Consider the following 17,164-nt stretch of genomic DNA (forward strand, 5'->3'; position numbering starts at 1 on the left):
GCACCCATTTCTTCCAGATTATCTAATTTGCTGGCATAGAGTTGCTCATAATATGTTCTTATCATTGTTTGTATTTCTTTGGTGTTGGTTGTGATCTCTCCTCTTTCATTCATGATTTTGTGGATTTGGGTCATTTCTCTTTTCTTTTTGATAAGTCTGGCCAGGAGTTTATCAATCTTGTTAATTCTTTCAAAGAACCAGCTCCTAGTTTCGTTGATCTGTTCTACTGTTCTTTTGGTTTCTAGTTCATTGATTTCTGCTCTGATCTTTACTATTTCTCTTCTCCTGCTGGGTTTAGGCTTTATTTACTGTTCTTTCTCCAGCTCCTTTACGTGTAGGGTTAGGTTGTGTATTTGAGACCTTTCTTGCTTCTTGAGAAAGGCTTGTATTGCTATATACTTTCCTTTCAGACCACCTTTGCTGTATCCAAACGATTTTGAACAGTTGTGTTTTCATTTTCATTTGTTTCCATTGATTTTTTAAATTCTTCTTTAATTTCCTGGTTGACCCATTCATTCTTTAGTAGGATGTTCTTTAGCCTCCATGTATTTAAGTTCTTGCCGACTTTCCTCTTGTGTTTGAGTTCTAGTTTCAAAGCATTGTGGTCTGAAAATATGCAGGGAATGATCCCAATCTTTTGGTACCAGTTGAGACCTGATTTGTGACCTAGGATGTGATCTATTCTGGAGAATGTTCCATGGGCACTAGAGAAGAATGTGTATTCTGTTGCTTTGGGATGGAATGTTCTAAATATATCTGTGAAGTACATTTGGTCCAGTGTGTCATTTAAAGTCTTTATTTCCTTGTTGATCTTTTGCTTAGATGATATCTCCATTTCAGTGAGGGGGGTGTTCAAGTTCCCTACTATTGTACTGTTGTCAACGTGTTTCTTTGCTTTTGTTATTAATTGGCTTATATAATTGGCTGTTCCCATGTTAGGGGCATAGATATTTACAATTGTTAGATCTTCTTGTTGGATAGACCCTTTAAGTAGGATATAATGTCCTTCCTCATCTCTTATTATAGTCTTTGGTTTAAAATCTAATTTGTCTGATATAAGGATTGCCACCCCAGCTTTCTTTCGGTGTCCATTAGCATGGTAAATGGTTTTCTACCCCCTCACTTTCAACCTGGAGGTGTCTTTAAGTCTAAAATGAGTCTCTTGCAGGCAGCATATCGATGGGTCTTGTTTTTTTATCCAATCTGATACCCTGTGTCTTTTGATTGGGCCATTTAGCCCATTTACATTCAGGGTAACTATTGAAAGATATGAATTTAGTGCCACTGTATTACATGTAAGGTGACTGTTACTGTATATTGTCTCTGTTCCTTTCTGGTCTATGTTACTTTTAGGCTCTCTCTTTGCTTAGAGGACCCCTTTCAATATTTCTTGGAGGGCTGGTTTTGTGTTTGCAAATTCCTTATTTTTTGTTTGTCCTGGAAGCTTTTTATCTCTCCTTCTATTTTCAATGACAGCCTAGCTGGATATAGTATTCTTGGCTGCATATTTTTCTCGTTTAGTGCTCTGAATATATCATGCCAGTCCTTTCTGGTCTGCCACATCTCTGTGGATAGGTCTGTTGCCAGTCTTATGTTTCCACCATTGGAGGTTACATATCTCTTCTCCCGAGCTGCTTTCAGAATTTTCTCTTTGTCTCTGAGACTCGTAAGTTTTACTATTAGATGTCAGGGTGTTGTCCTATTTTTATTGATTTTGAGGGCGATTTTCTGTGCGTCCTGGATTTTGATGCCTGTTTCCTTCCCCAAATTAGGGAAGTTCTCTGCTATAATTTGCTCCAATATACCTTCCGGCCCTCTCTTTCTTCTTCTGGGATCCCAATTATTCTAATATTGTTTCATCTTATGGTATCACTTAGCTCTCGAATTCTGCCCTCGTGATCCAGTAGTTGTTTATCTCTCTTTTTCTCAGCTTCTTTATTTTTCATCATTTGGTCTTCTATATCACTAATTCTCTCTTCTGTCTCATTTACCCTAGCAATGAGAGCCTCCATTTTTTATTGTACCTCATTAATAGCCTTTTTGATTTTCACTTAGTTAGATTTTAGTTCTTTTATTTCTCCAGAATGAGTTTCTCTAATATCTTCCATGTTTTTTTCAAGTCCAGCTAGTATGGTTAAAATCATCATTCTGAACTCTAGTTCTGACATCTTACTAATGTCCATATTGATTAGGTCCCTGTCAGTCAGTACTGCCACTTTTCTTTTCTTGAGGTGATTTTTTTCCATCTTGTCATTTGGTCCAGAGGAGAATAGATGAATGAGAGAACAAAATGGTAACAGGGTAAGAACAACCCCAGAAAAATATACACTAAATAAATCAGAAGAGACCCGAAAGCAGGGGAAAAGAAAGCGAAAGAAAAAAGAAAAAAAAAAGGAAAATAAAAAGGTAAAAAAAAGAATACGATTAAATATGATCAGGTTGGTGAATAGATCAGTGCCACACACTAGAGTTTGGGCTTATTTTAGTTTGTTAGAAGAAAGTGCCTCCCAAAATTTTAAAGAAAGAAAAGCTTATATATGTATAAAAATAAGGGTAAATATCATGAAGGGATGGAATATGACTTTAAAGATGAAAATTATAAAAGATTTTAAACATAACAATAAAAAAAAAAGTTGGTTGGGTGACTGCCTTCGGCTCGGGTCATGATCCCGGGGTCCTGGCATCGAATCCCACATTGGGCTCCCCCTTCTCTGTGGGGATCCTGCTTCTCCCTCTGCCTCTGCCTGCCACTCCCCCTGCTTGTGCTCACTCTGTCTCTCTCTCTGTATGTCAAATAAATGAATAAAATCTTTAAAAAAATTTTAAAAAAGAAAACTATAAAAGATTTTATATACGGAATTGATGATAAGAAGTTGGTTGAAAAAAGAAAGAAGAGAAATTTAAAAAAAAAAAGGGAGAGAATGTGATCAGGCAGGAGAAAAGAACAAAGCCATACACTAGAGATTTAGGGTATATTTTGGTCTGTTAGAAGAAACTGTATCCCAAAATTTTAAAGAGAGAACAACTTGTATATATATACCAAAAATAAAGTTAACTACTCTGGAGGGATAGAAAATGACTCTAAAAATGAAAAAAAGATTTTTAAAAAGGGATGGATAGGGGCACCTGGGTAGCTCAGTCATTAGAGCGTCTGCCTTTGGCTCAGCTCATGAGCCCACACTGGGCTCCCTGCTCAGCGGGAAGCCTGATTCTCCCTCTTCTACTCCCCCTGCTTGTGTTCCCTGTGTTTCTCTCTGCCAAATAAATAAATAAAATCTTAAAAAAAAAGGATTGATAATATGTTGGTTGAAAAAAGGAAAAAGAAAAATTAAAAAAAAAAAGAAAAAGAAAATTAAAAAAATTAACTTTGAAAGACTAAAGAATCGGGGGAAAAAGCCATGGATTCTACGTGCAGTATTCCCCTAGCTCTGGAGTTCTGCCCTTCTCATTGATCAGTAAACTTGGTCTTGGCTGGCTGTTGTTGCTGATCTTCTGGGGGAGGGGCCTGTTGCCGTGGTTCCCAAATGTCTTTGCCGGAGGAGGAATTGCCCCGCCCTTGCCGGTCCGGGCTAAGTAATCTGCTCGGGTTTGCTCTCGGGAGCTTTTGTTCCCTGCAGGCTTTCCGTACAGCTTTGGAGGACGAGAGTGAAAATGGCGGCCTCCCAATCTCCGCGCCAGAGGAGCCGAGAACTTGGGGCCCTGCTCCTCAGTGCGCCCCCAGAGAAAAGCAGTCAATCACTCCCGTCTCCCCGGTCTCCGGCCGCACTCCGTGCTCACCGGCCTGTGACCGAGCGTTTCTATCTCTGGCACCTGACCCCCTGTGGAGTCTCCAAACCCAGCAGATCCCTGCGGTGCGCTCCCGCGCCGCCCCTCCCGGGGGAGGAAGGGAAGTCTTCCCGGATCTGCCGCTTGTTGGGTCCCTGCTGGAGGAGCAGTGGCCCAACTGGGCCGCAGATCACAGTTTAAGGCAACCCTGAGCTGAGAGCCCGCACCTCGGCTCCGTCTCTGCAGCCGACTTCCCTGCTCCGATACCTGGGAGCTCTGCTGCACTCAGGCACCCCTGGTCTTTCTGTGACCCCGAGGGTCCTGAGACCACACTGTCCCGGGAGGGTTCCACCCCCTGCTTAGCCACTGGAGCAACGTCCCTCAGCGGAGCTGACTTCTAAGAATTCCAATTTTGTGCTCAGTGGCTCTATCATTTGCCGGTAGCGGCTGACAGAGGCCCCCCTCCCCCGCCATCTATCCTCCCGAATATCGCCTCGGATTCACTTCTCCGCACGTCCTACCTTCCAGAAAGTGGTCCCTTTTCTGTTCAGAGAGTTGTTGCTATTCTTTTCTTCGATCTCCTGTTGAGTTTGTAGGTGTTCCGAATGGTTTGATCCCTATCTAGCTGAATTCCTGGGACCAGACAAAATTTAGGTCTCATACTCCTCCACCATCTAGCTCCTCCCTCCTACTAGTGAAAGTCTTTATAGCTAAAGGTCACAATGATTGGGGTGATGATGGAAACATGACTAAAGAAGCAATGTGAGGCTACCCATTTTAAATATTGAGTGTGTGTGCATGTGTGCATGTGTAGAAGAAGGTGAATGTACACACATTACTACTAGGAAACATCTGGTCTTAGAGATCTTTGGGTCAAACTCCCCTAATACCTCTCCATTTGAGGCAATAATCAGGGTTTACTAAGAATCTGCTTGTGGAAAGCAGGCAGACCACTGAGAATCGGGGTGAGAAATACTCACAGAAGTAAAAAAGGGGAAAAAATAAACCTCATCTGTGCAGAAACAGAGCTCAGTGGGGCTAATATTTGAGGGCTATTTGACAGTGTCTAAGATAGGAATTCAATGGAAAAGTAGGAAAATATTTAAAGATTTGTTTCTTGTTTAATTTCTCATAAGTTTTGAACTCATGACATACTGGTATTGGTGGATTTAGTTACTAAGAGGTCATGCTTCCTACATTCCTATTTCCAGGGAGTTGAACAAAGTAAATTTTATACTAGTACTCTTTAAATCATGGATATAATACTCCAGAAAAATATTCATATCTCCTATATTGTATTTTCTTGATTACACTCAATAACAAAAAGTTTCTTTGATGGTATAAATAAGCTGAAGGGTACATTCTCATCTTAAAATTTGGAGAAAGTCAATTATGTGATAGGAAGGACAAGGGTTGGATTATTCTCCTTAGGTCTAAAGTTTCTGTTGGTTTTTTAAAAAAAAACTTTAGCACTATTTTTATAATATTATGAATTTTCAGGTTTTTAAAAATATATATGCTTTTATATAAAAAGGGTTGGAATATACACAAAGATACTTCCATTAAACAGAACATTTCAATAAAGCTATTGTAACATTTTTTTCATAGAAGTAAATCAATCCTTTCCTTATCTGGAAACATTAGGATTGTTTATATGAAGAGCTCTGAAATGAATACTTAATGTATTTTAGTTCCTGGAATTATCAACACAGATTATAATGCACTTGAACGAACTGTATAAACTAGCTATGAACATAAATGCAACAGCTTATTGCAATGGATCACCAATACAAATACTGACTAGCATTTATCAAAGCTATTGGTTTGAAAACTTATACTAACCAGCACAACCTGCTGTAGTATTTTAGGAGGGCAGAGCTGAAGTTCATCATACCCATATAACTTTTTTATCCAAATTGTCCAAGAGTAAGATTTACATTAGTCTATTTATAAGGAACAAAATCACAGTACATACCTTATACCATAGGATTTCAGGTTCCCTGGTTGGTAGTAAAAAATCTTCAATGTCACGGCATGAAATTTCCTTGCTTTTGCTAAGTTCAGCTTTGTCAAAGTATTTCATTTTGGAATTGTAGCAGAGTCCAGTGTCATTTTCACCCACTGTCAGCGAGATGGATACTTTCATACAGTAAGTGGAATTTCTGTAATGAAGCAGAATAAATAGGTGGTCTGCTGTGAACAAAAAGTGAATGCCGCCAGGCAGTATGTTTGCTTCACTACAACAGACAGACACAGAGACACAGAGGGAGAGAAAGACAGAGAGAGAGAGACGAGGAGGAGAGGGAGGGAGTAAAGCAAAAAACTCCACTGACTAATTGATGTTATGGTATCACGGCTTGGTCCACAGGGCTCTCTCTTGTCACTCAGCTAAATGATGCTTAGTTCTGTGAAACCGTTTGTATATTTTCTATTTGCTAGAAAAAAGTTTCGTATTATATACAAGTGTGGTTTGAAAATATACTCAGTTGGGATTTCTATATGTAGAAAAGTAGAAAAAATATAGGAAGATTTAGGTCAGGCAGGAAGTCAACCTAGGGTTTATGCTAAACTTGGCAAAGCTCAACAGAGAAGTAGAAAAAGTAAATGATCTATTAAGCATAATGGAAGCAGAAGAATAAGGCTGCTCAATTCTTATAGTACTGGTTGTCTTGATAAGTGGAGAGGTTATCAATGAATATGGGAAGAAAACAGTCTTGGTTAAAAATATGGCAAGCTCACTATCTTCACAGACTGAAACTCATTTGGGTTGGGACCTGGAGTCCAGGTTGTCAGACGAGAGAAATATTCTGATGTGTTATGTAAGGACAACCCCACCCTGATAGATTCTACAGAATCAGTTCATTAAATCAGTGTTTCATTTTACAACTTGTTGGTTCCTAAATCAGGTTTATAACTTGAAATACATGAGAATAGAAATCACGTTCAGAGATCTCTTTGAAAGAGTTGGACCAAAGGATGTTTTCTTGTAAACTGCACTATTTCTGTTTGCTATTTATGTCTCTGGACAGTCAGTGAACACTACTATGGGTCAGGCATGGTGACGTAGGCAGTGAGAATAAAGAGAAGCATACAACAACAAATTCAAGGTTTTGTACAGAATGTCTTACTTGGTAAGTGCCCAGTGCCTCATTTGTATACTTGGCCATCAAAGTCCTGGATTTGAGTTTTACTGCTTACTATTTCTGTAACTTTAGGCAACTCGTTTAATCCCTTGGAACCTTAGGTGGGAGTAGGACAACATGTATGTGCATATTAAACGTGATACTGAATTAAAATCTGTTTGGCCCGTCACTGGTGCTCAGTAATGTTGGCTCTTCTCCCGCCACACTGGTGTACAGGGATCAGAGCCCCCAAGGCCTCCTCCTTATTCAGCCAAGACGCTTGACATTTAAGCAGCTTCTTGATTTAAATTCTTGCTTTCGTTAAAAAAAGTGCCTATATAACATGACAAGAATTGCCAGAAAATAGTTTGGTTATGGTATAATAAAAAATATAATTGGTCTTGGTTCCTGGCACAGATTTCCTGAAACTCTTAGAACTCCCTGAAGTAGGGGCGCCTGGGTGGCTCAGTCAGTTAAGCGGCCGCCTTCGGCTCGGGTCATGATCCCAGGGTCCTGGGATCAAGCCCCATGTCGGGCTCCCTGCTCAGCAGGGAGTCTGCTTCTCCCTCTGCCTCTGCCTCTCCCCCTGCTTGTGCTCTCTCTCTGTCAAATAAAGAAATAAAATCTTAAAAAAAAAAGAACTCCCTGAGTGATAGGAGTGTCTCTTGTTATTCAAAAGGAGCCACTTTTAATTACCCTTGAGTTTATGTTAAAGAGATGTTTTGGGGTGAAGCCCCTAGAAAGCCTCGGAATGGGGCTGGTTACCAGAAAGACCAAGTGTGCAGAAGGTTGGAATTTTTAACTCTAACCACTGACCTTCAGACAAGGGGGCAGGAATTTCAGGTTAGGCTCTATTAAAAACCCTAGAACCAAAAAGATTTGATGAGTTTGGGTTGATGAACACATGGAGGTGCTGGGAGGGTGGCATGCCTAGAGATGGCAAGGAAGTTCTGCGCCTCTTCCTCTACCCTTTGCCCCATACATCTCTTCCATCTGACCGATTATTTCTATCCTTTGAAATATCCAACAATAGTAAGTAAACTGTTTTCCTGAGTTTTGTGAGCCATTCTAGCAAATGACTGAATCCAAGGAGGGGGTTGTGAGAACCTCTGCTTTATAGTCAGTCTGTCAGAAGCACAGGTGACAATCTGGACTTGCAATTGCTTGTGAGATTGAGTCCTTAATCTGTGGGCTGTGATGTTATCTTTAAGTAGATAGTGTCAGTATAGATTTGAACTGTAGCATATCCAGCTGGTGTTGCAAAATTGCTTGGTGTGGGGAAAAAAACCCCACATACCTGGTATCAGAAATACTAAGAATAGGGGAGAAAAGTAGAGTTTTCCTTTATAGTTATTTATTCAACTTTATATTGGGTAACAAAGAAAACTGCCACAAAACTATTATGTAGACTTATTTAATGTGGATGTCTCTACCTTCATATAATAGCCTACAAGCAGATCTAAAATACTTTATAGGTGGGGGGCGCTCAGGTGGCTCAGTTGGTTGAGTGTCTGACTCTTGACTTCAGCTCAGGTCCTGATCTCAGGGTCGTGAGATGGAGCCCCTCGTTGGGCTCCACCCTGGGTGTGGAACTTGCTTAAGATTCTCTCTCTTTCTCTCCCTCTGCCCCTCCCCCTCCTTTCTCTCTCTCTCCCCCTTTAAAAATGAAAGAAAGAAAGAAAGAAAGAAAGAAAGAAAGAAAGAAAGAAAGAAAGAAAGAAAGAAAGAAAGAGAGAGAGAGAGAAAAAGAAAATACTTCTGAAGTAAAACCCTTCACCTTTAAACAAAGTCAATCAGTAAAAAGGTCCTGAAAAAATGTGTTCAGAAATTTTGTTAGAATGATAAAACATATTCTCTGCTCTCAGCTCCTCACAATCCAGAAGTGATGCACAACAGCTGAATTTCAATGCGATAAGCACTACTAAGAGCTACTGTGCGCTACCATAGTAGCGTCAAAGAAAGAAACAAGACTTCAAAATTTGTGATACCTGGTTGTCTTAAGGAACGAGTAAGGATATGGCAATTTTAACAAAGGCTATTTCAGGGAACAGTATGCACAAAGGCTTGAGGACATGCAACAACTTGATGTGGTTGGAGGAAATGCAAATAATTTAGTGTGGCTGGACTAGTTAAAAAGGAACAGCAGGAACTGAGGCTGGACAGCTGTGCAGAAGCCTGAAGGAGCAGCATGTAAGCCACAGCAGAATGTGGACTTTAGGCTGGGAAGTGAAGACATTTGGATTTTGGAAAGATTTTTCAGATCATGGTGATTAAAATGGATTTGAGAGAACAGAGGACTAAGTGCAGTGAGACAATAAGAAAGCAACATCCTTCATTCAGGAGAAAAATGGCAGCTCCAAAGGCAATGACCATTGAGACAAAAGGAGGAATCATGTTCAAATTATATTTAAGATACAGAATCACTATGACAGGAAGGAGCAAAGGAAAGAGAGGTATCCAAGATGATGAAAAAATTCTCTCAAATGAGTATATGAAAAGTAGAGTCAATCTCTCAGCATGGAAAATCCAGAAAAAGAAACAGCTTTGAGAGAAAAGAAAGTGTGCTAAATTTTAGCTTGGGCTTCACACCCAAGTAGAAAAAATAGCCTCTTTGGGTTTGCCAGAAATATTGCTCATGCATTATTTATTAATTTTACTCCAGCACAGACTAGAGCGTGCTCTTCACAGGCTCATTTTAAGATAATATTTTCAGAAAAAATAATTACCTAAGTTAAAGCAATTAACTCTCTTAGGACACATTCCAATGTGTAGTAAGAAAATATGCACGTTTTAGAATAATCCTGATATTTGTACACATTAGAATTCTTAAAGAACAGACTTTTCTAAGAATTCAATCAGTGAATTCTAAATTTGAACACTCCATATTAATCTTTTAAACTCATGAGTCTTAGGTTTTCTTTCTCCTCAAACTATTCATTGCTGTTGTTTGTTTTCCTATACCTTCTTTTGCCAAATGCCAGGCATGTTTTATACAGAGTTAAGAGCGAGATCTCCAAAACCCAACCATAAGAGGTTTAGATTCCAGCTCAATCACTCATTACTTTGGAAAATTAGGGAAAGTTACTGGACTCCTTAGGTTTCCATTTCCTCATGCGTATAAGGAGAAAATCTTAATAAAGACCTCAGAGGTTGGTTTGGGAGTCAAGCATGTTAAAACATGGGAAGAGCTTAGGGCAGGGCCAGTCTTCTGGGGAGCACTCAGGAAGTGTTAGATCTTATCATCAGTACGACATCCCCTCTCCCTCTTTTCTTTAAATTTCCATTTTCCAGTCCAGCCACCCAGGGTTTGTTCAGAAGGCAGATGAGATAGACAACATGACCATGATGATGCCTTCAGTTCTTTGGTGTTTAGTGTCAGGTATAAACATCCAGATAAATCCTTCTGTTTTTCATCCGGGATATCTGAGTGGGGGCTCGAGGAGAGTGAGTAAACTTGATGAAAAATACAGACTCTTCACCCCAGCCGCCCCCTTCTCCTCTTCTATAAATGTGATTGACCCCTATTTTCCAGAAAGTGGATCCAGAGGAGCACACTTTGGTATTCTTATTTTCTTGACTTTTATTCCTCAGCTCTGTGAGGTGACTGCTGATTTACAACTGTCTGGTAATGTCTGGAATTCCAGACTCCCCAGGATAGCACTATTTCCAAATTACTTTCAATGCTTTAATACTTGTTTACTGTTTCCGTTCATCAGGAGGTGATTTTAAAAGCTAAAAATAAAGCAGCATCCAATGAACACTATAGTCCTATTTACAGAGAAGAGCTAACAGGAAGCAAGTAACTTGTGACACATTAATAAACATGGGATCCCCCTGAGGGGAATTACACACTCTCAAAGTAAAGAGCACCATCCGCCATTATCAAATTGGCAGCACGACTGCTATGGTACTGTGGCTCTGCTCCATCAGGGAAATACCATGCAATGGGGTAAATGGGGTAAGGCGAATGCTCCTACAGGAGGGAGAGTGGAAATCATCAGCGTGTATTTACTCAGCTTCTATTGTTGAGAACAGATGGGCTGCAATCTAGGCAACAAGTTAAATCATGACTGCTGGTTTCCATGTTAATAAAATGGCTAGAAAGACAGGATATACGCATATGTGGTGCAAACAGTTTTCTTAGCTGAGAGTCAACACTGAACTGTCCTCTCCAGGGAAGAAATGATATTGTGGATTAAAAAAAGACCGAGTTCAACCACACTTCAATAATACATAAAAAATACAACAATTAATTTTTAAAAAGACCTAGTATTCTCTGGCAGAGGTGACCAGCAGTACACACCAAGGCCACAGAATGTATTGTACAGACCAAAGTCATGCAGATTTCCTTTGTCTCACCTGCTGAGGTTACAGCAAAGCAACCCAATGCGTAAAGAAGCCAACGACTTATCCACGTTCTTCTATCTATTTAGTGGCAAAAATGGGATTAGAACTCACATCTCCTAACTTCTAATTCTATATGCTACTGCAGATCATTAGTGCTGGGTCAGCACACAAGAGCTATATATACATATATATTTAAGACTGTTAAAAACAAAAGAAAGTTACTCTTAAACCCTGGTTTTATGTGATTTTACACCCCCAAAGAGATGTCTTCTGGAGAAAGGGAAAATGTGATCTAACTTGGATTTCTCTGAAAACTTAGGTCCTTAAATTTCCCCAAATTTAATAAGGAACAAAAGGGAGCAAGCGACAGATCTTAAAAAAAAAAAAAATCATGTTTTTTTTTTTTTCCCCAGCTCTTTCTACCATGTACTTTTTACAAACTTACATACTTGTAAACAAGGAGGCTTGTGAAACAACTGCCTTAGAGTCCTGTCTTAAAAGGGAGGAAAACAACTATCTACCCTTAAACCAGTATAAAGATTGAAAACTAACAAATATATTTGAACATAATCAAGAGGCAAATATGTGACAAATATAAAATGAAAATAACTTCTATAAGTACAGACTGTAGAAGTTAGTACAGGGCACTGAAGTGCTCCACATGTTTCTTAGCAATTTGCTACCTTGACAGGGACAAGGGTTCTGAATTGGCATGCATGGGACCTATCACATATTTCAAACTTCCTCTTTTACAGGATGACTACATTGCACAACTACAGATCGAGGTGCAGAAATGTGGGTGGTCCAGACAGGAGGTAAGAAAGAAAACAAGGTGTGAGAAGGGAAAGTTTGGGTATTACCTGATTAGCTGATGCAGTATGATAAAAATCCTGTGACGCCACACTGAAGGGTAGCACGGTTACAATTACCCTGTAATCATACATGCTATGCGTGATACTGCGTAGTGCTGAACATCTCTCTCCTACTCGAACAGAATTACCAGTAGCATGATTGTTAAATAGATCCTTAAACAGCATCACTAAACCCTTGACCTGTCTGTTAATCCTCAGGTCCCTGGGGAAAATAATAACATTGCCATTGTAGTTGGAAATCTTTTCCCACATTATGAAGTGCTGAGAAAGACAAGGAATTTGATCAACGTTTTTAAAGGATTAAGTTTTTCTCTGCTTCTCTGTCTTATATGGTCTATTCTAACATTCATTGGTCATTTTTTAAGTCATACTCCTTTGCACAGAAATGTTTTGTAAAAATAAAAGCACACAGTATTTTTGGAAGTGTCACAAATATTTGGGCATGGAAAAACAGCAGATCTGAAGGTTGCATTAGTGCAGACCTGAGCAGAACTCAACTGTCGGGAAGGTGGTTCCTTGACCACAAATTTGCTCATAGTGTCTAATCATTAGTGGTGAAAATAAAGTGTTAGGAATCAAAAATGTAAGGGCTAGATTATGGAGGGAACGTCTTATAGTTTGTTAAGCCTTAAATACGCTTTGATAGTTTATTTCTTAATCTTAAAGCCTTCCAATTTTCTCTATTTTTATTTTTTTCTCTCCGTGTTTATGGTAATGCCTGAAGCTACGCATGTGGCCCCTCTGTTTTATCTTATCTTTCTTACACATATATCATGCTTAGAGCTACTGGCACTCAATGTGAAATTTGTTTGGATTAGGTTTTCTTTTGAGAAGAGCTCTGGAGGACCTATTGATTTAACTGTGCTTGAAATCAGCCCTTGTAAAAAGATTACAGGGAGACCATTGAGCAAGTGATAAGGCTAAAAATGCCAGTTTATTGCCTTCTTATTTGAAATTCTGTTTTCCAAAAATTTAACTGGTAAACTGAACTTCATCTACAGTCTTCTGCTAACTATATATTCAAAATAATGATCTCTTTTTTGGTGGCGAGTCATTAATATAATTTTGCCATATCTGTTTTTCTTGCCTAAGATTCCTGAAACATTAGAGTTGAGAAGGCATCGATGTATGGAAATCTAGTCCAGTATTTCTCTGAGTTATTCTTGGGCATGAGGACTTTTGAACTTCACAACTAGACCACACGGTCTCCTTCTTGACCTCTTCTTAAGGGAGGAGGAAAGGAGGAGACAGACAGACAAAAATAAAAACATGTCCCTGAAGAAAACTGAGTCCCAGGACGTGGGTTCAAGGTCACATAAATTATAAATAATTTCTTCAGGAAAGCCTATCCATCTTGCCCCTTTATTTTCCTCAAAATAATCTCAATTTGTAATCATTTATTTCCACTTATCTTTGCTGCCTCCTCTGTTAATATGTATTCTTCTCACAGTATACAAAATAAGGGAGTTAGCTGTCTGCTGTTTGGATTCCTGGAGGCCTATTTTTTAAAACAGGTAAACTGCATACAACATAAAGTTAACCATTAACCATTTGAACATGCACAATTAAGTGTCATTCAGTACATTCATAATGCTGTGCAACCTCTATCTAGTTCTATGACATTTTCATCATCCCAAAAAGAAACCCATAACTATTAGCAAGTGCTCCCTATTTCCCCATTCCCACAGCCCCTAGCAACCATCAATCTGCTTTCTGTCTTCATGGATTTGCTTATTAGGACTATTTCATATAAAAGAAATCATACAGTGTGTGGATTTGTGTGTGTGTGTGTGTGTGCGTACGTGTCTGGCTTCTTTCACTTAGCATAATGTATTTAAGGCTTACCCACATTGTAGTATGCATCTGTACTTCATTCCTTTTTGTGGCTAATAGCCCAGTGTACAGATAATACCAATATAGTTCATTTGTACATGAGGAGATGGACATTTGAGTTTGTTTCCACATTCTGGTTATTGAAAATAATGCTGCTATGAACGTTCGGGTACAAATATTTGTTCGAGTTCCTTCTTTCAATACTTTTGGGAATATACCTAGGGGTGGAAATGTTGGGTCATGTGGTTATTCTATGTTTAATTTTCTGACAAATCAAGCACTTCTTTTTTTAATCTCTTAAGCTCTTCCCACCCTTCTGAATACCAGTTTCTGCTGGCACAGGGAGACTAAGGCATTAGGCAAATGTGTTCACTGACTATTGTGGTTAAAGACTTAAAAGGCCTAGTTATTTTTTGAGTTAAGTGCCTAGTACAGTGCCAGGCATAGAGCGGGCACTCTCAATAAATATTTGTGAAATGAATGAAAAATTAACTATTCGTTAAGGTCTATATAGTTCTGATTACATTTCTCCTTAGCTCAATCCCTTTAAACAACTTTCATCTACACCCCCACTAAATGAGTTTTCGTCCCCCTTTGTTTTATGCTTCTTTGAAACAGCACACATTTCTTGACAGTGGATGTGGCAAGAAAATGTGTCTTCCAGGTCCAGCAAAAAATAAAATAGAGCTATAAATATTTCCTGGCATTGGCTATCTGCAATCACCTGATTATCTCATTCTCTCACCATGTATGCAACAGACTTTCCTCTAACTGTAGTTGACCTTCTTGATTTGAAAGATAAGAAAAGGGACAATAAATATATGAGCCACATTTGAGTCAGTTGTAAATCACTTTTTTTCCCTCTCCAAGCATCACCCAGGCAGCTTTTTTCTACAGTGAGCATAATAGTGCTTATGCTATTAAATCTTACTCCCAGGCTGCTGTAGAGAAGATGTGAACGAGGATCCAGATGTTGAGCTAATCATACACCCAACCTCCTCATTTTACAATGAAAATTCCAGGGAAAGTTGCAACAGAGTAAAACAAAATCTATACTAACCTTTAAAGAAGACAGAGAACTACCAGAGTTTGTTGAAATTTTACCCATTCACAAATACATTTTTCAGAGTTAGATTAATAACATATAAACATAAGAAAACATGCTTTTCCCCCTGCTGTATAGAAACCAAATATGGACAATATCAGGAAACAGACCTCTTAATCACTGGACTTTCTTTTTTGTCTGCTAATGTTTCTTTAAATATTTTCTAGATGTCATAATGGCATATGCTTTATTCAGTTTTACTTTGCAGGTCAATATTTCTTGATAATGGCTTTGCTTTCCTTAACTTCAGAAGAAAAATACAATAAATAAAATTAACTGTGAAGATGGTAAATAATCTTAATTATCAAGGACATTTATATCATATTTCTAATTACATGTATAAGACAAAAACTGAATCTATTCCATAAAATTGATAAGGTGCATATTTCCAGACTCTAGAGACTGGTGTCATCTTACACATAGAGTGCCAACCAAAATTCATGATCAGAGTTTCATGTAAAGAGAGAGTGACCTCTCTGAACTTAGCATATATAGAAACTAGGCTAATTTCTCCAGACACAAAGGGGACAAAACAACACGCTTGTATACACAAAAAACTCTTCTTCACCAAGAGACTTTTGGTGGAAAAGTAAATGGAAGCCAGAAATGCTCCCTGAAAAGGAGACTGCAGCTGCCACCCTTGACTCAACATGTTCATACCACCAGCTTGGTGCTCAAATGTGAAGGTAACATGGGAGCTCTTGCTTGCTTTTTCCACAACACTCTAATTTCACTTTTGAACTCTTTCACTGACTCTTCTCCTGTCATGGTGTGAGATAGTTTCTTTCTATGTAAATTCAATATATTTCCTCTAACCCTTCCCAGAGCAAAGTCATGCCATTTGATAAAAACAAAATAAAACCATTAAGCCCAGCAGGGAACATACAACCTAACCTAGGCATGAATGTATAACATCATTTTATTAAATGAGTCAATTATTGCTTATCGAGCATTTAAAATTCATTAATTCAGTCAATACATATTTGTTGAGCAAAGACTATGCGTCTGGCCCAGCTGGGGATAAAGCAGTGAGCAAGCAAAGTACTTGCTTTTATGGAGCTTATATTTTACTGAAAGGAAATGGTGGAGGGAGGAATATTGTACAAAAAGCTTTACACAATACCACTTCACAGACACTAGAATGGCTATTATTAAAAAAAAATGGAAAACAACAAGTTTTGGCAAAGATGTGGAAAAAATGGAACCCTAGCGCATCACTAGTAGGAATATAATATGGTACAGCTGCAAAGGAAAACCAGCTTGGCAGTTCCTCAAAAAGTTAAACACAGAGTTACCATATGATCTAGCAGTTCCACTCCTAGGTATATACCTAAAAGTATTGAAAGCAAGGACTTAAAGAGAAACATGTGTATCAATGTTCATAGTAGCATTACTTACAATGCCAAAACATAGAAACAACTCAAAAGTCTATCAAAATATAAATGGATAAACAAAATGTTGTATAAAATACAACAGAATATTATTTGGCCTTTAAAAAGAATGACATTTTGATACCTGATGCAACATGGATGAACCTTGAAAACATTATGCTAAGAGAAGTAAGTCAGACACAAAAGGACGAACATTGTATAACTCCACTTACATACCTAGAATTGGCAAATTCAAAGAGACAAAAGTAAAAGAGAAGTTACCTGAGCTGGGGGAAAGAGAGGAATGGGGAGTTGCTGTTTAATGGGTACAGAATTGGTTTGGAATGACAAAAAGTTTCTGAAAATGGATAGTGGGGATGGTTGTACCACACTGTGAATGTACTTAATGCCACCAAAGCATACGATCAGAAATGGTTAAAATGGTAAATTTTATGTTGTGTATATTTTACCACAATAAAAAACAATGAATTATACACTTTAAATGCAAGAATTATATGGCATGTGAATTATATCTCAGCAAAGGCATTATTTTTAAAAAAGCTTTTATGCCTTCTCTCATCTAATCTCCCTCTATGTAATCATATTTAACCCTCTTATTTTAAATATCATCTCTGTGTTTTGTCTCCTGTGTTTGTATCTCCAGCTCTGACCTCTCTCTGAACTCTAAATTTATGTATCCAGTTGCCTATTTATCATACCTATTTGAAATCTAAAAAGTCACTTGAGACC

General features: G+C 38.5%; 1 protein-coding gene across 1 annotated transcript in view; it reads right to left on the bottom strand.

The window, feature by feature from the left end:
* Positions 1–17,164, bottom strand: part of IL1RAPL1 (interleukin 1 receptor accessory protein like 1) — a 1,391,691-nt gene that overhangs the window by 579,574 nt on the left and 794,953 nt on the right. Inside the window, exon 4 of the mRNA XM_073902198.1 lies at positions 5,741–5,927. Within this exon, the coding sequence (XP_073758299.1) occupies positions 5,741–5,927 (187 nt within the window). The remainder of the gene's footprint in view (positions 1–5,740; positions 5,928–17,164) is intronic.

The sequence above is a fragment of the Callorhinus ursinus genome, unplaced genomic scaffold, assembly GCF_003265705.2.
Source record: "Callorhinus ursinus isolate GAN/ISIS: 27379988/994484 unplaced genomic scaffold, GSC_fseal_2.0 scaffold16, whole genome shotgun sequence".
NCBI lineage: Eukaryota > Metazoa > Chordata > Mammalia > Carnivora > Otariidae > Callorhinus > Callorhinus ursinus.